Source organism: Leopardus geoffroyi, chromosome C2, assembly GCF_018350155.1.
Source record: "Leopardus geoffroyi isolate Oge1 chromosome C2, O.geoffroyi_Oge1_pat1.0, whole genome shotgun sequence".
NCBI classification, from domain to species: Eukaryota; Metazoa; Chordata; class Mammalia; order Carnivora; family Felidae; genus Leopardus; species Leopardus geoffroyi.
This window is the reverse complement of record NC_059333.1, coordinates 81854976-81880526: the sequence shown is the minus strand read 5'-3', so window position 1 is coordinate 81880526 and position 25551 is coordinate 81854976. Positions and strand designations below refer to the sequence as shown.

Genomic DNA, 25551 nt, shown 5'->3' with positions numbered 1-25551 from the left:
TTCTAAGAGTGCATACAAATAGTGTTAATAAATATTTATTACATAATAGATTCAGGAAACTGTGTTTACCACAACCACATGCATTTTTCTATGGCCCTGAGACATCTGGGGCAATCCTAGGTTGCACATCACATTTATGATGATTTTATTGGACCTGGAGCATAATATTATGATTTTAAATGACCATAGAGGTTTATAATTATTGTATCATTGATTTTATGATATATTATTGGTCCCATCTATGATTTATTTGATGCCAAGGCCTTGATCAGGAAGTTAACACCCAAATATGACATTATTCTTGTGGGAAAATACCACTGGCATAAAAACACTTGCTTTTTTATTAAGGCAGTGACATGAAAAGTAGGGACTGCTTGCTCAATGAGACCCTGATAAGCAAAATATAAATGTAAATTTTTCTTTAGGTGAAAGAAGAATTACTTTGGATTTATTTTTTAAGTTTATTATTATTATTTTTTAGTAATTTCTACACCCAGTGTGGGGCTCGAACTCACAACCCCAAGATCAAGAGTCACATGCTCTTCCAATCCAGGTGCCCCAGATTTATTTTTTAAGAGAGCTGCAGAGGATAATGTGGAATAAGTTCCAAATTTCTGTTCCACCCCTACATCACTGGTTCTCAACTCTAGCTGGACCTCAGAATCACCTGGGGGCACTTAAAAAATAGGTATGTTAGGCCTACCCAGGCCAAATAAATCAGAATTTCTGGAGATGAGCTCAGGGACTTCATTTTTCAAATAAAGCTCCCCAAGTAGTTATAATACGAATCCAGGGTTCAGAACAATTGACCTATACCAGAGGCTCTTAAACTCAGTGTATCGGAATCACGTAAAGGCCTGGTTAAAACACAGATTGTTGGACCCACCTAGGAATTTCTGATTCAGGAGGCCTGGGCTATGGTGGAAAATCTGCATTTCTACCAAGTTCGAGGTGATACTGATGGTCAAAAGACCACACAAAAGGACTGCCTTAAAGTTTCTCTAGCTGAACAATATTCTAAATTAATTTTATTCTAAATTAATTTGATGATTAATATATTAGACCACTCCTCCATACGGTGAGATCTAAGATTTTAGAAAGGCTTTCAACAGTGCAAGCCAAAGAAAGGATTTTCTGCTTTATCATCAATTACCACAGATAACTTAGTTTATCAGAATGTACCATTCCCTAAGCATTTGAGTTACTAAAGTTAAACCAGGTTAAAAATCAGACAATTCACTTCTACCATTAGCAAGCACCAGCTATGTGATGGCTGGGCACACACTGTGAGTTAAGTCATTATTTCCTAGAGCAGTGAGGAGACTATCAGACAGGCCTGCTGTGCACACAGATAACTAGCTGTCAGGCTGGTGACGGCTGAGGAAATAGTGAGAACCTGAGAGGAACATTTCAGAAGGAGCTGGGGGATCTTTACACAGGAGAGGACCTTACACCTGTATCTTCAAGGGGATCGCCCAGTTGCCAGTTTTCCACTGCCCAAACAAATTTAACAATAGCAGTGCAGTGTACTTCCTGCCCTACGAGGGTGCACCTAGACTTTGTCCCTGGGCATTAGAGGTGTGATCAGGAACTACAGGCTAATTTTACTACCAGCCTGAAGGCAGATTCTATGGTTTATCTACCTTTGTACTTTTTACAACAATAATTGCCTAACACACAATGCCTCACACATAAGTGTGGATGAATACCTGGGAGTAAGTGATGAAAAAATGTAATCTGAAAGGGAAACCTAACGTACCCAGGGATGCATACACGTGGGGTGGGGAAGGTGGGGTTAGGTTCAATTTCAGGTTGAGAGTCTTGCTCTCTTCCAAACTTAACACACCACAGACATCTGAGAAGTATTCTTGACTAACCAGAAATATGGTAACCCGTTAAGCTGGTACAGGGATAGTAAGGGCGAAAAGCAGCAGTTTCCTCGTGGTTTGCTTCTGTGAATTTGGAAAGAGTAAGACTCCTCCAAACCTAGCTCATTAATGTGGAGACTGAGGGCTGGCTTCTTCTGCATCCTATATACTGTGCCTTGCACTCTGGCTAAACACACAGTAGGTGCTCAAGTAACGCTCTTCTGAGTTGAAATAACTTGAATTCCTTACTGAGTCTCAAAAACGTTTTTTAAATTATTGGGACATTATGTGACATTCACCTGAGGTATTGAGAGCTGGCAGGCAGTGAATTTCAAAACCAAATGCAACATCACCAACTAGGTATGGAATCCCTCTTACCCACCAGCCAGACTGAAGCACTATCAACAAAGCTTAGGTCTCTAAAGACCCCCGACAGAGAAAATATCCAGAAGTAAAAGCTTTTCTCAAGATGAAAACACCCACAAACACTTTTTCGTTGCTAGAAGAACTGAAATGAGTGTAGAAGTTAAACACCGGAAGTACCCTTTGGAGTGTTGATGTAGTAGGGGTTAGGAGACCACAGGCTCTATACCTCCCACTAGAACACAACTCCCAGGCAGCCTCTTCTACTTAACAGCTGGATATTGAAGGTTATCATCCTATCTCTAAAAATGTAGCTTGCTAGGCTCAATCTTAGAAGTTACCCACAGTATTTCCTTCAAAACTAAAACGTATTTAAATTTTACCTGTAAAGGTAGTACAGAATCAAATGTCAAATGATCAAATATTAATACAGCCCCCAGGGGCACCTGAGTGGCTCAGTCGATTAGGCTCCATCCAACTCTTGATTTTGGCTCAGGTCATCATCTCACAGTTCAGTTCATGGGATCCAGCCAGCACCCCCCCACCCCCACCCTCCCCACCGCCCCGTTCTGGCTCTGTGCTAAAACTGAGGAGCCTGCCTGGGATTCTCCACCCCCCTCCCTCCCTTCCTCCCTCTCTCACTCTCTGCCCCTCCTCCAGCTTGAATGTGTGTGTGCACACTCTCTCTCAAAATAAATTTTAAAAAAAATTAAAAAGAATAAAATAGCCCCCAAACTAAAGTTCCATTGGATACTTTAAACAGCCCCCAAATTAGGGGCGCCTGGGTGACTCAGTCAAGCGTCCGACTTTAGCTCAGGTCATGATCTCAATGTTTGTGGGTTCCAGCCCCACATCGGGCTCTGCACTGACAGCTCAGAGCCCGGAGCCTGCTTCAGATTCTGTGTCTCCCTCGCTCTCTGCCCCTCCCTCACTCACTCTGTCTCTCTCAAAAATGAATAAATGTTAAAATTTTTTTAAATATTAAAACAGCCCCCAAATTAAAGTTCTATTGGGTTATTAGATTCTTCTTGATGAATATTAACCAAATAAAAGTACTGAAAGAAAGAGGTATTTCCATTTTATTAAGGTGTAATTACTCTGATCAAAATTACCTTCACTTTCTGGCAATTAAGTGACACAGGACTGCCATGATTTAAATTGAACTCTCTTCTGAATGGATGGATTTTTTAACCGCTTTTTGTCATGTGAAAATTACAAAGGCATCATCCTAAATTCTCCTAGAACAGGATAATACTCAGATATTAAATTATTTGCATCTCAAGGGCACTGGAAACCTACAAAAAACTGAGATTATATTATAACCCACTGAAGAGTGAAATGTCATGAATTCTAATTGTTACAGCACAAAACTGGAATCTACTCTACCTTTTTCTTAAAAAGAGGGGAAGGGGTGCTTATTCAACCAAAGAATCAATACAAACAAGATCATAAGAGGGAAATTTAAAGTACTCAAGAGTATAAGCTATTTAAACACATTTCAGAAGTATTTACATATAACTGATATGATGAATAGAAATCATTTTTTATATTCAATAAAAAGGTCTGATAGGACTGCTCTTTAGCAAAATTTTGTTAGTTTACTCAGGTTGCAATACTTAATTGAAGATAATATAAATTTTTAAAAAATCTGCCCATTCAGACATTTGATGAATTATCATTGATCTTCCCTAACCTGCATCAATGAAGCTTCAATGTATTTAATTCAAACCATAAACTCAGGTTGAGAATTGAACAGCATCAACCAAATTCAGAAAAATTGATACTTCTGTTTTCAGAGAGGACCCGATGCATCTGATGATGAAAAATGCCCAACAACATTCATTCTACATTATGTGGTCCCTAGGCTGTTAGACACAATAGTGAATGTCTGAGGGTCAGATAACAACTGAATTAGCCCAGAAGCACTTCTGAAAAACCAGGACATGTAAGTCTCCAAAAAACACACAACCATACACAAGGGCCACTACACATACCCAGGGACATTCAGAGGAATGATGTCCTAACTGGAACTATATGGACAGCTCTTACGTTGAGGTGTTTTGCAGGTAGAGACACCCACATGGCTCTGTGAGGAGCCAGGCTCCATCACGTGACCAAGCAGGAAATATTCTCTTTTACCTGCAATTCTGCTTTTCTAAGACTTGGAAAACAAACCAACTGGAGAGGTAATTTGAGGAGGAATAACTGAGATTATATGAGATCCAAGCAGGTCATCTGAGGCACTTCAGCCCACTAGATGGCTTCTGACTGTTTCCCTCCTCCCTCTTCCCCGGGCTAGGATTGTAACAAGAGGATAAGTCACTGAGGAAGAATAAGAAAAAATACACTTCTTTGGGCAAATATCTACTGGCATTTAAATATTACAAAAATAATAAAAAAGGTGTAGAGTTACATATCACATTGGTCCTCTGAGCTCCCAGAATTGTTCATGCTCACCTTTAACCTCCTAACTCTTGAAGATGACAAAAATCTGAAATAAATCTTAAACTTGGTCCTTCCACTGAAGCAGTTGGGGGGGGGGGTCCTCTCTAAAATCTCTGGAGAAAAAAAAAATTTTAATGTAATCATTTGATTGTTTTGTGAAAAAAAAAATACATCAAGATTTTAAACTAAGGAGGGGTCAAGAACCCACTCAGGGACAATCCTCTCTCAAAAAGGATAACTCAGAATAAACTTTGTTTAACTAGAATATACAGTATGTAAAAAATTCAGTATTTACCCCAAAGGTTTTTTTTTTTTTTAACAACATAAAAAGTATCTATCTTTCCTAGAGAGCAGTAACTCCTAAAGGACCCTAACACTCCATAAACCTCAGTCTACACAAATTCAGAAGGAAAGAACCAAAATAACTCCTCACTCCACACTATCATGTTATCAGGACCTTTAGGAGAAAAGGTTAAATGGGTTATGGGAATACGCAATGCAAGTAAAGTAAGCACCAAGATTCAATGAAAATTTAAAGATGGGCCTATTAAAATACTATATTTGACTGAAGTCATAGGACATTCTACAGGCAATGTTGATAGGATTGCATGAGTTTAGCAAGACACTGCTACAGAGTGAACCCTTCAGCACCAACATGGCTATGACTAACACCAAAAACAGTATCAAATTTCCTCAAGAGATAAATGTATAATAAAGGTAGATACCAAAGATCTGAAGGCCCGATGTTCTGCATTTTTAGTGGGGGAGAGAATTGGCCTTGTCTGGTATCAAAGTGACCACTGCGTTTTGTCTCAGAAAGATTTACTCAGATTTGGTGTGGTAAATAGCATATTTCTTAGAAAACCAATGATTTTAAAGAAGGGTAAATATATTTTCCTCTTGTAGACTATGGCTAACCACAGTATGGCACAATTTTGGAGAAATCAGACCTCACCCATTACAAAAATAGCAAAAAGGCTATTTTACTGCTGGCAGAAAAGTAGCTAACATCTTTATTGATACAAGAACAGGGTTTTCAACTTTTCAATTAAACATTAAAAAACTCAGCTCTTTCAGATAAGTCTGAAAGGAAAAAAATAAGTTGCGTTTTATAAAAGAGAAAGTAACTCACTCTTTAGGGGAGAGAAAAGAAAGAGTCAAAAAGGCGGGGGGGGGGGACACTTCGGGTTGAATGTTAAATATATGATCCCGTCGTCTAAGTAATGTGAACAGTCTGGGCCTCAGATCCCTAATCTGTGAAATAAGGACAGTAGTGTCTTCCTCACCCTAGAAGGTGTTGAGAAAAATTAAATAAGAATTATAAAAGGATTCAGTAATCCACAATTGTTATTACTGGTGTTTTATAAGGAATTCATTTTATTCCAAAAGGGGCTGAGTATTAATAGAAGGAGATTATTCTCCTCAGTATACGCCCCAGACTAAGCAAGTCTCTCTTTGATTTGTTGACTTTTCCTGATTGACTTAGTTAAATCCTAGATGCTCCTCCCAATGATTCCCATCTCTCAGTATTCTCTTTTTGAGTAACTCCTTCCCACTGAGCGTGGGGTAGACTAGTGTCTCATGTCTGACAAACAAAATAAGGCATAAGTGCTGATGTGCAACTCACTGATTAGGTGGTACAAGGCAGTGTGGGGTCAGCTCTCTTGGGTTACTCTTGCTGCCATGCTGTGAGCAGACCTCAGGAGAGGCCCATGTTGTGAAGAGCTGAAAGCTCTAGCCAACAGCCACAGAGAAACTGAGGCCTTTCAACAACCACATGAGCGGGCTTGATAGCAACCTCATGAAGGATGCTGAGCTAGAACCACCCAGCTAAACTGCTGCCATATTCCTGACCCTCAGAAAATGTGAGAGATAATAAATGTTTGCTGCTTTAAATTGCTAAGTTTTGGGGTAATCTGTATGCATCAATAGATTACTAATACAGAACATCTGACAGTATCTTGTTTTGCAATTAACATTTAAGATCATTCATTTCCTTGGGTATGAATTATCTCAGCCATTGGTAAATTCTGCCATTTTTTGCACTTGTCTATTTTTTCCCACAACAACCTCAGATACTGTCTGCTTAACTTGATCATCTTTGAGTTACTACATAAAAACACAACAACTTGCTTGTATCTTCCCACTATCTTGAAATAAGAGGACTGCTATTTCTGTGTTTTGGTTTGTTTTTGTTTCTTAAAAAATATACATAGATTTTTCTTCTATTATTCCAGGCAGATTTTTTTTTAAGTAGGTTTCACACCCAACACGGGGCTTGAACTCACGACTCCAAGATCCAGACCCAAGCCGAGATCAACAGTCAGACACTTTAACCGACTGAGCCACCAGGCACCCCTCCCAGCAGATTTTTAATGTAATTTGGGTTGGAGAAAGAAATACCTAGAGAGGAAGTTGTATTTTTGTGTAATCACATTGAGTCTAATAATACTAAGATTAACCCACCCTTAATTTTTTTAAAAAGACTGATTTGCAAAACTTATTCTGGTTACACCAAATCTAAAGTTCTGCTTTCCAATACTCATTTTGCAGCCCTGTACAACTGTTCTTTGCAGCATACCTCATGTTTTTAATTATTTTTTTAATGTTTATTTATTTTTGAGACAGAGAGAGACAGAGCATGAACGGGGGAGGGTCAGAGAGAGAGGGAGACACAGAATCCGAAGCAGGCTCCAGGCTCCGAGCCGTCAGCACAGAGCCTGATGCGGGGCTCGAACTCACGGACCGTGAGATCATGACCTGAGCCAAAGTCGGACGCTCAACCAACTGAGCCACCCAGGCTCCCCACATACCTCATGTTTTAAAGGGCCTTTGTACCTAAAATGCCCATGAAGATTTCATTCCACTTAAGCCAAAGATTCAGTACAAAGACTGAAAAACCCATTCACAAGAGTAAAAACTTTGAACTGCTATTTCTCCCTGCCCTCAATTTGAAAATAAAAAGAAGAAATAAAAGCAAATTATTAATGATACATTATGGCTTTAATTTTTAAAACTTGAAAGATATTTAATGAGCAGCTCATTCCACTTTTCAAGGCATTCAAGCTGCAGCAGTGGAATTAAAAAATAAGACAAGAGCAAGATCTCATGGAACTTCAAAATGGTAAGGTTCAAAAGACCAGTGCAAAAAACAGAGTTGGCTATTTTAATGGAACCGATGACCACTCAATCCTTTACAAATGAAGGAAGCCAAATGAAATCCTGAATTCCCAGACACCTACATGTCACTCTATTGTGCCTTACCATAGATGAACTGAGAACTCACATTCTCCAAGACATATACTTACCTCACCATTATAGTGACTGCTAATGAGCTATTTCATTCATGTAAGTTTTAGAATAAAAAGACACATTTTTAAAATGCTAATCCAACTGTCCAACAGCTTTTTTGTTTTGTGGTGGTTTTGTCTGTTTTTTTGGCTTTTTTTGGTAAGGTCCCTTAGGTAACTGGTAGTTTCATTTACTTTGGCCTTAATGAGTATTTACTGCACCCCGGACCTAGAAGCAGCATCTATATGGCTTTCAATTTTGTCAACTTAAATACAAGAAAGTGCAAGAGTAACCAAAACATTTTTCAAAATATTTAAAAGCCCTACTTTTCACCACTGAATTTTCCTGCCAAGTACACTCTATGCTTTAAAACTACCTGCCTTATCCTAGATGTTCACTTGCAGGCAGAACTCAAGTTCTTACTTAAAAAAATGTTTGCCAGACATATGAGAATCATATTTTCTTAGAAAGTGGTTTAAAACATTACCTATAGTTGGCCCAGTGCTTAACTGGAGAGTGTATAATTGAAACTTATGTGGAAGTATGTTCCTCCAATTATAGGAAAACGGGGACTAATTTTTTCTCATGAACAGGCATTATGAAATAGCATATACATTAAACTAAGATTGTCACATATTCAGCATACATACATTCTAAATTTACAAAAGGATTTCAGGGGTGCCTGAGTGGTTCAGTTGGTTGAGCGCCTGACTTCGGCTCAGGTTGTGATCTCACGGTTCATGGGTTTGAGCCCTGTGACCTACTGACAGCTCGGAGCCTGAAGCCTGCTTGGGATTCTGTGTCTCCCTCTCTCTCTGCCCCTCCCCTGCTAGTGCTGTCTCTTTCTCTCAAAAATGAACATTAAAAAAAAAAAGGATTTCAGATGATTTAATATAACAAACACAATAAATTATTACATAAAATTAAAAGTATAAGGTACTTTATTTTTTTATTAAAAAAAATTGTTTTAACGTTTATTTATTTTTGAGACAGAGAGAGACAGATCATGAACGGGGGAGGGTCAGAGAGAGAGGGAGACACAGAATCTGAAACAGGCTCCAGGCTCTGAGCGGTCAGCACAGAGCCCAACGCGGGGCTCAAACTCACGGACCGCGAGATCATGACCTGAGCCGAAGTCAGACGCTTAACCGACTGAGCCACCCAGGCGCCCCAAAAGTATAAGGTACTTTATAATGGAAAAAAATTATTCCAGAAAACTAACTAGACTAAGGATGGTTGCTGCAAATGAGCTCCCAAAGAGCTATCATCATCATTAGATAAGACATACAAGTTTAACCAGTTTATGAAGAGAAGAACTTTTCCCTCTCACTCCCAGACAAGCCTTAAGGGTAGGAGATACTAAACATAATGGAGAGAGTCTTCAACAGTATTTTACAGAAGTTGCAGATTTTCATGGGCAGAGACTGCAAACCAGCAAGCCATGGGCCAGATTCAACCCACAAGTTATCATCTTTTTGACCCTCATAGTATCTACAAAAATGTTTGAATTGTTGCCAATATTTAACATAAGAACTCTGACTTCCAGCTTCTTTTGAAAAACCAGGTTTGAGAACACCGGCCTTACATTTCCACATGGTAGCAGCTGGCTGAAGCCCACTGAAGAGATAGCCATCCTGTACTTCATAGAAACCCCTCCCCTCACCACCCCTTATATCACCTGCCAGTATTTGAGTGTGGATCCCGGTAAATATATGGTGGTTTCTTGTAACAGTCTTACCACAAAACTTGCATATATGATGTGACATCAGCAATCTTCGAAGACCAGTTTTCAGGAAGCTAGAACAATGGAGTACAGGGCAAAGAGCAGAGCTCAGAGGGGAAAGCCTCCATGTGCATGTCTGTCTGTCTCTCTCTCACACTCACTCTCTCTCTCTCTCTCAGCATGAAAACCATCTATGAGGCTCTTTAAATAACACAGAAAGCAAAGTCCAAGGACTTTAAGGACTGCCCCCAAGAGTCCTTGACCACAGGTTAAGAAATCACTGAGAGAATAATATATATTGTTTGAAGTAACATCCTGTTTTTGAACAAAACTCATGCATGCAGAACTGATACTGTGCAAGGATGTATTAGAGTATAATGGTTTATGTCCTTTCTGACTTGTTAGGAGTCCATTCGAACCAGTCGAAAATATTTTGAAGATCACTGCTTCATACCTAGAACCACACCATATACCTTGCTTGATACCATATCAAGTAGGGATGCTCTCTTGAAGAAGAGGCAGGTGGACCAATCTGCTTGGACCTCCTGAAGCAAAATCTTGTTGTTAATGAGTGAGTGGGTCCCATGTTACTAGACCCATCACTCAACAAAGTCAGTTGACGCTAATAGCTCTGTTGAGAACCGGAGTGCAATCATTGGCCAAGGAGTTCCCTAGAAAGTTCCTGACGGGCAAACATTCTGTGCTATTGATTGTAGAAAAATCCAAAGATTTAGTAGTCCGGCATGTAGTTGGCAAAACAAACATTTGTTACTAAAGCAAAAGTGACAGGCCATTCCACAGAAAGTAGATTCAGAAGTAGCAAAGGCAGGGTCTAAACTTTCCTCAAGAAAGAGCTTTGGATCTTCCGGAATGCCTGAACAAGGAATGGATTCAAGGCCCAAAATTATATACTACATGACAGATAACTTTCGAACTATTTCTCAAAGTGGCAAATCCCTTTTCTGAACCCAATTCTAGACTGAACTCCAATATATAAAACAGCAATGAATGTAGCTGTGTTCTGATTGAAAGGTAGTTAAGAAGCCAGGGTCTCCCAGGTACATTGTCCACTCCTTCCTTCTCATAAATTTGACATCTCCTCAGAATCCTAAGGCTTTGTGGAGCATACTGTTAAAAGTACTGCCATAAGGAATAAAAGCACTTTGGCTTGGAAATTTTTAAGGCTGTAGTGTTAACATCTTCACCATAATCATTACATTTGAACTCAAGCCACAAATTTTCAATATCAAAATTGTTGTTTTGAAATCATTATTGAAACAGACATGCACAGCAAACCATTAATACAAAAATCAATGAGCCAAAGAGCTAACTCTTCCCTGGCAAATCTCCTAAGATGTAAAAAGAATTATATTAGAACCAACCACCTGTTCCCAGTCTTTTAGAACCCTTAAAACAAAACACTGGTTTCACTTACCTACTTCATAAAATTAAATCCCTACCTTCTTTATTTAAACTAATTGAGTAACCAGCACTTTTGTCATCTCAAACTTTTTGCGAATAAAAAAACGAATGTAAGTTTTTAAAAATATTAAGGGGCAAACAAATAAAAAGAATATTCACCAACTAGTATTTTGGTTGAGGAGTATCTACTCCTTCAGAGGGAGACTAAATCCTACATTTCTGAGCTTAAAACTTGGTTTCTAAAGATCCTTGATTTTATCATCTTTAGCAGCAGCACAACTCAAGAGTTTTCAAAAGCTTATTTTAAAAATTCAGTGTCCTTTATTCAAAGACATTACTATTAGTATGAAGAGAAAGGAGGAAAGAGTACAGCTAGATCTAGAAGGGCCAGATTATTTATGCATCCACAAATTTTTTTTCTATCCTTCAACAGTATTCAAAAAATAAAAAAACAACAAAGAAGGTTTCCCTTTATTTTTTTTAATGTTTATTTATTTGAGAGAGAGAGAGAGAGAGAGAGAGAGAGACGCAGTGTGAGTGGGGAAGGGGCAGAGAGAGAGGGAGACACAGAATCCAAAGCAGGTTCCAGGCTCTGAGCTGTTAGTGCAGAGCTCGATGCGGGGTTCAAACCCACGAACCATGAGATCACAATCTGAGCCGAAGTTGGACGCCCAACCAATTGAGCCACCCAGGCACCCCAAGATGTTTTCCCTTTACAAAGAATAAATACAATTGCACTTTAGTGGGGCGGGAAAGTAGCCTAAACTTTCAACACTGGGAAATTCCTTCCCAAACTTTCAACTCCTCACAAAAAGCCAACATTTGACCCCCACTACCACTGAGGAATGTGTGTGTGGGGTGTGTGTGTGTGTCTGTCTGTCTGTCTGCCTGCCTGCTGCACTTTCCGGGTAAGCGTATGCCACAGAACCCATACATTCCAACACATTGAGCAAGCGCACACATGCCTTCCTGGCTTCCCCAAACCCAGCCACCTAGGGGGCACTCAGCTGGAGGCAGGCCTACAAACCAAGCACCTTCCAGCCCTGCCCAGCCATCCTCACAGAAATGCAAAGAGGAAGGAGAATGAGAGAGAGAGAGGAAGTGGCCAGTACAGGGCCTCATAGAAAGAAATGCAAAACCTTTTGTGGGGCAAGCCAGCCACATACTCCTAGAGTTTTTAAATGTCAAAGAAAAGAACAAATTGCGTGAGATTTCCAGTCCTGCTGTCACCGCTGGAATCATTTACTGTCTTGTACACACTATCAGTGAGTACCAGTCTTTCCCCATGCTCTGGAATTAGAGAATGAACAAGCTACATGACACTGTTCACTCAGTCACCTGTGTTCCTGTGGCTGCCTATCTCCTGTCCTCCTTCCTTTCCTCCCTCCTCCTTTCTTTCTTTCTAACTGAAGAGGTTAAAGTGCATTATTTTCAGTGTTAAACTGTCTAATCTTCTATCTCCTACTCTCTCAAAGATGCACATTTTACTCCAAAATCTTATCCACACAATGACAAGGAAAACATTCATTTCTCAAATATGCATTGTTAAAATCACAAAGATCAGGAGGGACTCAAGTAAAAGGTCTCCATATAACACAGTTAGTTACAGCCTGTCCTCACATGAGCTTTTTCAAAGTATCTTCTATTTTGTGAATTGGCTTGAGGTTAACCTGTCCACAGAATCCCCGTTCAATTACATTTTTTTTTTTTTTTGGTGTGCTTTTTGAAGGCAAAGAGTAAAGAGAAGAGGTAGCAAGTTAATAGAAAGGTCTTCTCTGATAACATTTTAAGCTCTATTAGAGGTTCTTGACTGAGAAAAGTCATTATTTTTATTTTTAATTATAATTAAGTTCATAAAATTATGTTATCAAAAAATAACATCTATATCTAGATGCACAACTCTTGCATATCTCTTTCATTCATAGTATGATTGTAACTTCCACCTTGTTTACCTAAAACAAAGTCACCAATGTACCGTATAGTAGGTTTCAGTATCGTATCAAAAAGAACATATAGATCTTCCTACTCCTTGTGCTTTCACTGTTTCCAGGTGTCAAAAAGGTTTAAAATTTTCTAATGTTAATAAGATGAATCATCTTATGAAAAGCAATTTGTGAGAATCCCCCATTTTCCTTCTCTAAGCCATTTTTATGTACAGATAAAAATGAAAGCATGCCAAACTTTGTGCAACATTCTAGGTCCTAGACAAAAAAGGCTGTATTTTTCAGGATTTAAAAAAATATACTTGAGCCAAAGGCATGAATACAGACCTCTCCCCACAAAGCATACACATTATGGCTTGTTTTTTTTTACACTTCATTTTCAACCACAATGATTTTTTAAAACATCTATCTTTTATAATTACTAATGCCTCTACAGTAAGACTACTTCAGAAAGTGCCCTCCAATTACGACTAACACTTTCAGTTGTTTCTCAATTATATTAAATTAAAATAGTGGACTTCAGCCTCTTATCTTCCTCAGCATATCTGTTGTATACATGTAGATTTTTTATTCTGCATTGGGAAAAATATACAAAGTTACCCTGTGACCTATGCAAACATTATCACAGCTCCTGCTGGAGGAGTAGTGCTGTTACTATGTTCCAATTAGGAGGCAGGAAAGGTAATAGGGCCACTGCTTCTTTGAAGCAAGCAGGTTTTGTCAGGTGAAAGGAGGGGCTGCTTTTGAGTCAGAAGCTTCACAGCCCTATCTGTAAAAGGGATGAGGTACAGATCTTCCCCGGCTGTGGTGAGGATAAAATAAGATACACATAAGGCCTGGTGTAGCACCTAAGACACGAGCTGCTTTTTATTTTTTTTTTTCAATATATGAAATTTATTGTCAGATTGGTTTCCATACAACACCTAGTGCTCAACCCAAAAGGTGCCCTCCTCAATACACATCACCCACCCTTCGAGCTGCTTTTTAACTACTAGTTACCTTCCTTCGCCCATTTTCCAAGTCAGAACTGCACAGAATATGCAACACCCTACCCCAGACTATACTAACTTAAAGAAAAGGGGGGGGGGTGTTGAAAATAATCTTTTCACCTATTGTTTTCTTGATCATGCCTTCCTCCCTCCACCACCATATAAATATGATAGCACACAACAGTTAAAGGAAACGAGGATAAATACGGGAAAAGTTTACAATTAAGGGGAAATGGACTGTACCTCACATGCTTATTTAGTATATGTTTTTGAGTGATTATGTCATTAATGAGGAACTCTGAAAACCTCATGGATGCTGTCCTACTAATACTTATTCCATCCCCACGGAGAAGCCAAAGGCCAGATTCTGTACAGAAACTGAAGCAGAGAAACACCAAATCTAGGGAAAGATCTGACAGTTACCAGGAAAACAAACCAGAACACAGTCCTGACCTCCAGCAATGGGTTGGTTAAAACCTGGGAAGAACCCACCCAAGCAATTCCCTGAGCTAGACTTTCCTTTTCCACATGGCTTCTAGTCTTAACCAGGGCTACAGCTCACTGCCTAATGCGTGCGGCTCAAGATGTCGAGAGATACATCTTCCCTGGCAGTGTTCTATTTCTTAACACAAGGAATGCAGCCACTGAAAAAAGCAATGTAACAACAACAACAATAAAATCCAACCCCATTTCTGTCTATGGGCAAGCATGGTGATAAAAGGAGGTAATGCTGCTGCTAATGTTTAAATTGACTGTTTCTAATTATTTTTTTCCTAAAAAAAAAAAATAACAAAGTACAGATCATTCAGAATGATGTAAGAGTAAGATTGTTGCAAAGGGTCCTTCACAAACAAATCTATTTTCAGTTATTTCCATTACTCTTGAATGGCACCTTTTGAACCATACGACACTTAGATTGACTTTTTTAATTTAAACAAGTGAAGAAAAAAAAGTCTCAGCACTGTGGACTGAGGATCAGAAGACCTGGGTTCTAGCCCTAGCTTTACTATTTAATGGGTATGTGTCCTCAGGCAAATTATTAAATTTCTCTGAAACTAAGTTTCCTCATCTAAAAAAGGGGATGATATTAATTGTCCCATCTTCTTCCCATAATTATTTGGAATAAATGAAATAATGTGAAGAGGCTGGGACATCATCAGTATTATATGAATATAAGATGCAGGCACACAAAAAATGTGTATCTCTCTGAGATAACAATAGCATTATTCACATATCAACGCATGGAATCATGAAACCACCTTTCTGAGCACATTTAAAACAAAAATTAAAAATCCAAGCTTCCCCCTAAGGCACACATTAATTATATGATAATGAGAAAAACTGAAAATACCATTCTCACTGCAATGGTTCCATACATATTTTCCTGGTCATTAGGTAACAACATTTCTTATGATATAGGTAAATATCAGAAAGTCTAAAATATGCATCAGAACTCTTTTCATTTATTGGACTTATTAAAACACCTCTTTAATGAAATGTTCTTGAGAGTAAACAATTCTAACTAATGTTCACATCTTCAGAATAAAGTATAGAACAGATAAATAGTAAGGAAATCCAGGAATAAATGAACAAAATGTATCTCAAAAATGCAAGCTTATTATGCAGTGAGAAACAGAGGCTTGGGAAGGAGACATGTATCTATTAAATGATGGGTTAGCTGGGTTAGCTTTTAGATCTGCCTGCTACGAGTGCAAAAGCATCCATTTTCTCTGGTCTACTTAATCTTTACCTCCATATGCCACCAAACTTTACACCAAATTAAAGAAATAATTACTATATTCTCCCTCATCTTTAGAAGCCAAAGCACAACAGAATCTGAATTTTTCTATAAAACAAAATAATTTTTCTTCACTATTTTATGGAAAGACCAAAGTACATGATCAAAACAGGAAAAGAAAAACCTTAAAAATAATGCTTTGAGCACTCTGCAATTTTGCTGCCCAAAATAGAACCCATAGAGTCCATGCCACCAAATGAAAATTATAACTTTGTAAGCATGAAGTTAAATTATAAAGTAAAAGATTTTTAAAAATATTTTAATGATGATAACTGGGAGGAAGCACTGTTATCTTTACTAGTAGGTGTTTGTTGTTTATTTGCTATTATGTTTTTCTTCAGTGATAGTGTTTTGAATGACTACCCAAAGTAATTGGACTTGAATTTCAGTGTAAAAAGGATAAACTCTGACTAATAAACTATTTGGGCATGTTTTGTTCAACAGAACTATCGCATCCTTCAAATTAAGAAGTCAATCATAACTTTTGAGACATGATGCTTTTGACTAAAAGTTTTAGGAAACTGGTTTAAAAAACCGGCTCAGCCAAGTCACACTACTCTGTTCTTCGACGCAGAAAAGAACAATGAAGACATGTTGGTGGCATTTAAGTGGAATTTTTAAAAGTGTATTTTGAAACTTATAGTTCAACTTTTTTAAGTCTCCAAAGAAACCAGTCTAATACTATGCTTCTAATGAAATTGATTCCGTCAGAGTACTTGTTATGTAAAATAATCTCCCGTCTTCCACAGTATAGAATTCCTAAGTGAAAACGCATATTCAAATCTTTAATTTTCTAGCATTTATAAAAATGGCTTATAGATCATCAGAGCCTTCACAGAGTCACTGAGCTAACTAACTCTACTAGTGAGAAGGGATATCCAAGCAAAAGAAAGGAAGAATAGATTGTGCATTGGATGGTCCTCCCAGCAGCAAGCTCACTGAAGAAGCCACACAGGTACCTGAGCCCTGGCTTCCACAAGGTTAAGCACCTATAAGAGTCATGCATCACTCAAAGCAAATACTGATTCCCTTTGTCACAAAGTTCAAACACCTAGCAATTTTCATTTGCCCTGTCAAGACTGAAATCCAGAGCAATCGTTGCTCAGTTAAAGATTTCCTTCTCTTCCCTCCTGATACCATCTGTCTGAAACTACTGTCCCCCACAAAGCACACACGCACACAGACACCCATGTGCACACACCCCACTGAATCACAGAGATGACACACTTAGCTCAAATAATATCCTCTCACAACTGACCAATTGCTCATCTACTTTTGAGAATTCCATTAGAAGACTTGGAAGAGTGATTCAGCGATAGACAGCAAATATTTAGAAAGCTGAGAAGTATCAAATATGTGTAAATAGTTCCTGTAGAAATCTGAGTTTCATAGTTTTGACTTTTAATAAATGTGCCCAAGTTCCTATCCTTTTATGCACATTTCAACATCATTTACATACCCCCCCACTTGAAAAACTGGATCAACCTCCATAAAATAAAAACATTTACTCAAAATAGTAAAATGTTGATTTTGATATGCAATTAGTTCCAAACTGCCTAATGTCCTTTGTAAAAACTCTTCTTAAAGAAAATATATTATATCATTACATATAAAAGGTGCTACACAAATATTACTAATCTTCTCTCATCTTTATGTAATCTCAGGTTAAAATAATAAAAAATAAACCTTTGAGACCATCCCTTACTGGTCATCTTATACCCAGCCATAATTACAAGGAAATATTATTTTAAAAAACACAATTTGACAAATGCATCACATATCACCAAATCACCTTTTAGAATTAATGTTTATGTAGCCATTTAAAACTTTCATAAATTGCTACAATACAAATTTAAAATGGAGATGAATTTGACAAATTGGAAAATCAAGCAGTACATAAAAACTATTTTGATTTGTAGATTTCAGTGGCTTTTAATATTTAACTAAATAAGGTAAAAACATCAAATGACCAGTTTTTTAATATTTGTAAGCTTGAATTTTAAGCCTACACTACCACCTGAATTATCAACTGTTTTTTTTATTGCTTCTATTTTAATTCTAATACTTATCTCTTAAAGGTTACAAAAATGTGTAATTGTTTATGGCATAGCCTAGAACCATATGAAAAAATTATTAGCCTTTTTTAAAATGGGAAATGTAATGTCCAACTCAAAGCCAAATTAAAGTTATCTTACAGTTTGACATGTATTTTATATTAATATACATTATATCCACACATGGAATCTATTTAATTAAATTCAGGCATCAATTTTTAATTCAACAAATTCTTTAAATAGAAGCCTACCATATAATTTTAACCTAAAAAAATCTTTTCAAAATTAAAAATTGATGCAGCAAAAGCCTTTGTTGCAGGAAGGGCTTGAGGTTGGATGGTTTTTTTTTGTTTTTGTTTTTGTTTTTTTTCTTTTTGGTATTTAATTCAACTATACACAATGTAGTACATACAAGCAAAATACAATTGAGATACTGTTTTCTTTAACATTCCTATAGGAGACTGAATTCATTTGCATTGGAGACAACACAATTACTGATTTTTAACTCATGAAAGACAAATTCATAGCTTTTTCCTACACTATCTCATAGTATTCACACCATCTCAGTGAAAGCATGGCTACACCACTTGGTTACTTCCTAGCAGTGGGCAGAAATCACATTTTTGAAAGTTTTGTTTCTCACAGAATCATTCAACTTTAGTTACAAAGCACATTCAGGTTAGTGTATGTTCTAGCTCCAAACAATATATGTGATGTGGGTGCACGTGTGTGTGTGTGTGTGTGTGTGTGTGTATGCGTGTGCAAGTGTGTAGGTACATATACAGATATGTACATATATATTTTTTTCCAACTAAAAACTCAACAAGAAAAATGAAATTTCTGTCAAGGCATTTTCCACAACTTTTAACAGATTTTTAAAGCAATTTCCAGTTTCTTCCTCTTTAAGCAATCTTTGATTCATATACACTACCAAGAAATATGAATAGAGAAAAAAGATCCAAAGATTTTTATTCAGCAGAGCCTGAAACCAACTTAGAAAGTAAAAAATAGGTGGTGTGTCTATGATTTACATTACAATAATTTGCATCTAGTAAGAATGAAACACATGTGCCAAAAAGAAACAAAAAAAACAAGAGTTTTCTACTTCTGATGACCCTGAGAATATAATGGTTATATAGTCTGTCTACTATAATAGCACATATAAAATGATGCTAGAATGACATTTAACAAAAGACCCAATTGGTAAGCAAATGGCATGCCAATAATTTCATAACTTAAGATAAAAACATCTCCTCCCAAATTATCATTAGCTTTAAAAAGTCTATTTGGAATGTAAATATTAAAACTCATTCCTGGGAGCAGAAAGAAATCAGAACAATATAAAGAAAATGAGCACTCAGTTGTTGAATGATTTTTAAGTAAGCAAGCAATAAGGATGAATTGTTTTCTTCACATTTTCACTTCAACTAACACAAAAACCACATATAGAACTGACTTAACGCTGACAAATTTGCTTCTAACTTGTTAAATTTCATGGAAATGCAACAAAGGAACACCAAAATAGTCACCATATAACATAAAAGCTTTGGTTTCAAATGTCACAGTACCCTGCTTTTTGAAAGCCAGCACCGTGGTAGTGCCCTGTACATGAGAACATACAGCTGCTTCATCCCAGGGGTCTGAGCTCAGTACACAACACCAGTCATTAGACATCTCTCCCTTAGCCTGCAGAACAAGTAACTAATTCCTGCATTTTAAACCAATAAAGTAAAGGGGGAAAAAAAAAGAGTAAAGCCATCCAATCAGAAATGATGCAACCCTCTAAAACAGCAGCTTATGCATACATTTGGTATGTCAGACGTCTTCAGTGTAGTGAATCATACACAGCGCATTTTAATCTACCTCCTAGGTATTTTATATTGCCCACATGTTCAAAGAAATCTTGTACTAATAAGGCTGATTAAGTCCTAGTTTGTTCTTTATTTAATTAATACTAAAAATTGGGGACATGCTTTTAATTCTGAACTCTTACATAAACACAACAAAATTAGTTAAATGACACTCTGGCTAACAGCAAATAACTCCTGCATTTTGAAAGAAAAAGTTTAGAAGAAGTATACTTGTGAGAAGTCTTAGGAGATGTTAGTAACTTTAAATTAGTATTTTACTTACATTGCAACATGAGATAATGCACTTCATAACATGAAATGAGACACCAACTCACCAAAGTTAAAATTCTAGTGATTTTTTTTATTAATTATAACCCAAAAAAGGACTCAGAACAGCTATACAGCCAATAGAATTAGGCATTTATAGAATAATAGCCCTTCAAATGTTTTAGGTGGTTCTTTCAAACCTTGTTCAATATTTTCATCAAATTTTCAAGTGTTGTAAAAGATGAGTGATTTAAATTTCTTAATAAATACTTAATACATCAGAAAGCTTCAACTTGGATTTCTCAGGTAAAAAAAAAAAAAGTACACACACACACACATATATAGAAGTATACAAATTTAGAATACTTAACTGAAAAACCAATCAGCTACACATTACATCTGTTCCTAGAGAGAAAAACTAGCTTTATATTTCACTTGAAACTGCAAATCATAACTTTTGCCTTTTTTTAAAGGCATAAGCTTTCTGATACGCCACAATCATTTGCAAAGAAGATATTCTGTTGCTTAGTTAAAATAAAAGTATCTGAAAATGAGCCCACAGTTTTTTAAAACCTCTTCAACAAAACATCTAAGTATTTATAAAATTATTATGGTTTGTTTTAGAATCTATTCAATCCTGGCAAAAATCAAGTTAAGTGGTTGCACTATTGAGTATCAGAAAATGTAAAGGTGGCAAATCATAGACTTAAGAGTTTTCAATCCAGCTACTTAATGACTAATGGTGAAGAAATGTATGTGAACGGGATATAAACTAAGTTGCAACACATGGGAGAAGAAAAAAAAAAATCTAGAATGAGTAATAAAGGGGCCCAATTTAAAGTCCACAATAAGCTTTAAACAAAGATGTTCTCCCTCATTCTCTCCCCACAGAGATATTTCTCTTGCAGGCAAATCACTGTGGAGAAATCCAACTTCCACAAAATTCTTTACTCCTTCATTAACAACAGTGCCCTTAAATGTAGCTACAGAACTCATAGAGATACTTGTTTAGCTTCAAACATATCTTAAATGCAACAACAACAACAACAACAAAACGCTCAGAAGCAATATTCAGTAGTCTCAGGGACTAAAAAAGTCTGGCTTTTTAACTGCCACCCATTCCAAACAACCCACTTCTTTACAGTGCTATGCAAAATACTGACCTCTTACTGAATTATTTTATTATTCAACATTAAGCTATCTAAAAAAGAAAACTAATTAATCGCGAAGTTTAGTTAAGCAATTTAGTTGACAAAGTAAATATTTACTCTTAACATCTCACAGGAAGTCTTGACAAGCATTTGTAGCCACTGTGCTGGGGGTAGGGGTGGGAGTGAGGGGTGGGAGGCAAGTTTTGATAAACAAGTTTAACGGTCCCAGCGAATTTCACACAGCTAGAGTTCGCCACCCCCCACCCCCCAATAAGGCACCAGATATTTTCCAAGTACAGTAAACACCTTATATAATGAAAGTAAAAAATCTAACTTTCTAAACTACGCTATCTCCACCAACAAAACAAACAAAAGCAGTTTTTTAACTATAAAAGCACATTTTTAAAAAACTGAGTGTACTGTGGTATTTATACGTTAAGCCCTATCACAAAATAACTAAGCAAAATATATTTACCTGAGCTTTTTAGAGACTGAGTAATCAACTTCCATGATTTTCCCATGCAATTCCACTTTACCTTTAAAACAGAAATTAAAGCACTCAGAACCTTCCTTAGATCAAACCGGCGGGGGTCTAGGAGGGGCACGCACAGAACTCCACGCTCGGGCTCCGCCTTCGGGCGCCCTCAAGGGGTCTCCTACCGGGCTCGAGCTGGGCAAACTTGGTTGCCAGTGGGAAGCAAGGTGGGCGCCCCGTGTCTCGGGACGAGGTGGGAAGGGTGCGAGCCCGGATCCGACCCCAGGTATAGCTGTGGGTGGCATTACCGGAAAAACAAATTTAATAAAGAGCGGCGCCAATTTGAAAGGATGAGCTCATTTGAAACTCAAGCTGCAGGGCTGGCGCGGCCCCGCTCCTCTCCCGGCCCCCACCTCTCCATTCCGCTAACCCGGGCCCCGAGGGCTCCGCTGCGCTCCCCTCCCTGACTTCTCCACCCGGTGGCCCGGAGAAGACGCACCGAAGCCCCCCACCCACCTCCCCCCACCCCGGGGCCGCAGCTGCGAGAGCCCAGTCCCGGCCGGCTCCAGGGTGTCACCTTGGCCTCGCCGCCGCCCCGCCCCCACCCCGCGCACCCGTGGGGAAGGGTCTCCTGCCGGGCCGGGGCTCGGGGGGCACAGGCTCCCGGCCTTGGGGCGAGCGCGGCTCCGAGCGGTGCGTGTGCGAGAGGGAGAGTTGGTGAGTGCGCGCGCGCGCGAGTGTGTGTGTGTCGCTCTCCGTCTCCCGTCTGGGCTCCAGCGCTCTCGCGGGCCCCCCGGTCGCCTCTTTCCCGGTTCTCAGCCCGGGCCCCCACCGAGTTGAGACAGGGCACCTCGTAAAAAGGTGCTTCTGGCCGAGCGGGAGGCGGGGGGACAGGCGGCGGAAAGCCCCCAGCCCCGAGTTCTTCTCAATAAAATCGGACAAAAAATTCAGAGAAAAATAGGAGCGCTTGAGAGACGAGCGAGAGGGGACTAAGGTTCGGGAGAGGACCGAGAGAGATGTGCCGTCGTGCAGGGATTGGGGTTGGGGGAGTCCCGAAGCCTTGGAGGGGATCATCAGGGTGGCGCCGAGGGGGTGCCGAAAGTGGGGGACCGCGAGGCCAGGTGGGGAGGGGGCTCCAAAGGAGAGTGCGGCTCAGGGGACGCCAGAGGGCGAGAGGTCCCGGGCACGAGGCAAGGATAGGGGTAAGGTCCGGTCAAGAGAGAAAGAGATGCAGGATTGGAAGGGGGTCCCTGACAAAGGGGGTGACGCGAAGGTCAGGGAAGAGAGGGAACGGGGGTTCTCTGAGGATGGGGGTGGGGAAACTCTGGAGAGCAGCCCGGGAGCATAGGGAAGGAGGGGTGCCCCCAGAGAGCGAGCGAGCCCCAGGCACCCTCGGAGCGGCACGGGGGTCGCCCCAGGGCTGCGGCTGGGAGGGCAAGGGGGGAATCCGGAGCGGTGGGGGGAGGGGAGCGGGCCGTCCCGGGAGCGGGCCGGCGGCGAGAGTTGAGGGTCTGGTGCGTGGAAGTGAGTGTGCGGGCGCGGGAGCCCCCGCCGGGCGCCGCCCGCCGGGCTCGGCCTCCCTCCGGGCGCCGTCCCGGCCTGAGCTGGGCGAGGCGGGGGGAGGGGGCAGCGGCGACTGCTCACCCGAGAGGGTCTCGATGGCGCGGATGGCCCAGTTCTGGTCGGGGTAGTCCACGAAGGCGTAGCCGGACTTGAGCAGGACCTGTCCCGCCAGGGGCAGCTTCCTGTCCCCGAAGAGCTGCCGGAGGTCGTCGGCGGTGACGGCGGGGCTCAGGTTCCCGATGTAAAGCTTGTTCATCATCCGTCTCTTCCCCGAGAGCCCGCGGCTCCCCCGGCCCGGTACCCGGCGCTCCTCGCCTCCTCCGCTGCCCTCGTCTCTCCTCCTCCTCCTCCGCCCCCCCTCCCCGCCCTCCGCCCGCCCGCCACCCACCCCCACCCTCAGCCTGGCTCCCCCCACCGCGGCCGGCCCGGCCCGCCCGGGGGCAGAGGCGGAGGCGGGGACTCGGCGCGGCTGCCTCCTCGGGGCAGAGTCCCGGGCCGGGCGGCGGCGCGCGGACAAAGCGCTCTCTCTGCCTCCCTCTCTCTCCCTCTCAAGGCGGTGGCGGGAGGAGGAGCAGCGGCGGGCGGCGGCAGCGCACCCCGCGTGTGTCTGTGTGAGAGTTTGTACGGGCGTGTGCGCAGCCGAGAGTGAGCGAGCGAGCGCCCCCTCCCCGCCCCGCGCAGCCGAGCCCCTCGCCCCCCGCGCGGCTACCCTGGCTTCTGCCGCCCGCCGGGTGGGCGGAAGCGGGTCGCGGCCCGGGGCTGGGGCTCCCGGGCGCCAGAAGCCCGGGCGGGCGCGGCGCGGAGGCCAGGCGTGCGGCGGGGCGGGGAAGGCGCGCCCCGGCCGCGGGTGGGAGTGCACGAGGGGGCGCGGGGGAGCGGCCGCCCGCTGCAGGCGTGGGAGGGAGAGGGGCCGTGAGAGAGCGTGGAGAGGGGTGTGCGCAAGGTGGACCGGATGTGAGAGTGCGGCTGCCAGGGCCCGCGGGAAGGTGTGTCTCGGAGGTGAGAGGCGAGGGCAGGCTGGGAGACAACAACTTTCGCGGCGAGTTGGCCGCGTCTGGCGCCCTGCGCGGTCCCGGGCGGAGCGCTCGCTCGGAGACCCGCTCCTCGCCCGGCTCTCCGGGGCGACCGGGCGGCGCGTGTGGTCGAGGGATCGCGGACGGGGGTCGGGACGCCTGGGGCCCGGGACTGTGCACCCTGGAGAAGTTGCCGCCAGCCCTGGGCCTCAGTTTCCCGGCCCGTTGGGGGAGACGGAAGGCCAGAGCGTAGTCACGTCCCCTCCGCCCGCACCCCGTGCGCCCGGAACCCCGCGGCGGGCGGCAGCCTGACGTTGGCAGCTGCTCTCTATTCTGGGAAGTGCCGAGGGCTTCCCGAACGGCCGCTGCGAAGCCAGGTGGCGGGTGGGGAGGCCAGCGGGGAGGGGGCAGGGGCTGCGGCCAGGAGGACGGACGCTTGCTGCTGGATTTCGAGGCCGGGTTCGGTCCCAGAGCAGGGGTGGTGGGAGGCGAGGGTGGCTGGAAGCGGAGGCGCTTGGGCTGTGTAGGAGTTCCCCAACCGCTGGGAAGGGCCCGGAGAGGAAAGAGGTCCTTCCAAGCGGAGGAAACAACGTGACCGACGGAAGAGGCAGGGTTGCGTTGATAGCAGCCCGAGCCGAGGGGCTAGGGAAGGAGCCAGAAGGGCTGGAGGCGGTTGGGAGTTCCTGGGCCCGGCTGGAAGTCTGGTGGTTAGAGCCTAGTCCCAGCCAGGAAATAAAATTCTGCAGGGAAGAAGAAAATTGGCAGGATTCAGTAGTGAAGAAAGGGCAGAAGATGATTCCAAGATCTGGACTTGTGGGGGCTTTAGTGGGGGTGATGGCTTGACGAGAGAAATAAGAGTTCTTGGGGACGTTGGGGGGGTCTCTTGGTGAAAATGGAACAGCTTCAGATCTCTTGGCTGGGTCGTGATGTACTGTCTTTCCTAAGCTTTTCTATTAACCAAGGGGTAGGAAGGAGCACGGCTTGTTTGTTTGTTTTGTTTGTTTGTCTTTTTAAAAGCATGTTTCCAGGCCTCTTTCTTTGAAGACTGACTGTGAGCCTGGAGTTTGTATTTTCCTTAAGTACTCCCAGGTAATTCTTGTTTGGGACGCCCTGGCAGGTGGAAGGCCTATAGGCTTAGAACTCAGACCTTCCTCCTTTCTGCCCCCAGCTGTGTGGCTTAGAACGTTCCAGCATCTGTGAGCCTAAGTTTCTTCATCAGTAGGAAGGAAGGAAGAAAGAAAGAAAAGAGAAGAAAACAACCAAATCTTGAAGGGCTGTTTTGAAGTCCATATGAAAGATAATTGAGTAGGGTGTTGAGACAGTGGCAACACATTTA

General features: G+C 41.6%; 1 protein-coding gene across 8 annotated transcripts in view; it reads right to left on the bottom strand.

Annotated features, from left to right (window-relative positions):
* Positions 1-23565, bottom strand: part of IGF2BP2 (insulin like growth factor 2 mRNA binding protein 2) — a 156693-nt gene extending 133128 nt beyond the window's left edge. For 4 of the 8 annotated variants that reach the window (XM_045502682.1, XM_045502686.1, XM_045502685.1 and 1 more), the window contains exons 1-2: positions 23284-23565; positions 21640-21700 (exon numbers count right to left, since the gene is read on the bottom strand). In XM_045502682.1, coding sequence (XP_045358638.1) covers positions 21640-21700; positions 23284-23461 — 239 coding nt within the window. In that variant the 5' untranslated portion in view covers positions 23462-23565. Of the gene's footprint in view, positions 1-21639; positions 21701-22253; positions 23004-23283 lie in introns of those variants that run through there. The other 4 variants (XM_045502683.1, XM_045502681.1, XM_045502680.1 and 1 more) reach the window with 4 other exon arrangements.
* Positions 23566-25551: the final 1986 nt, after the last annotated feature.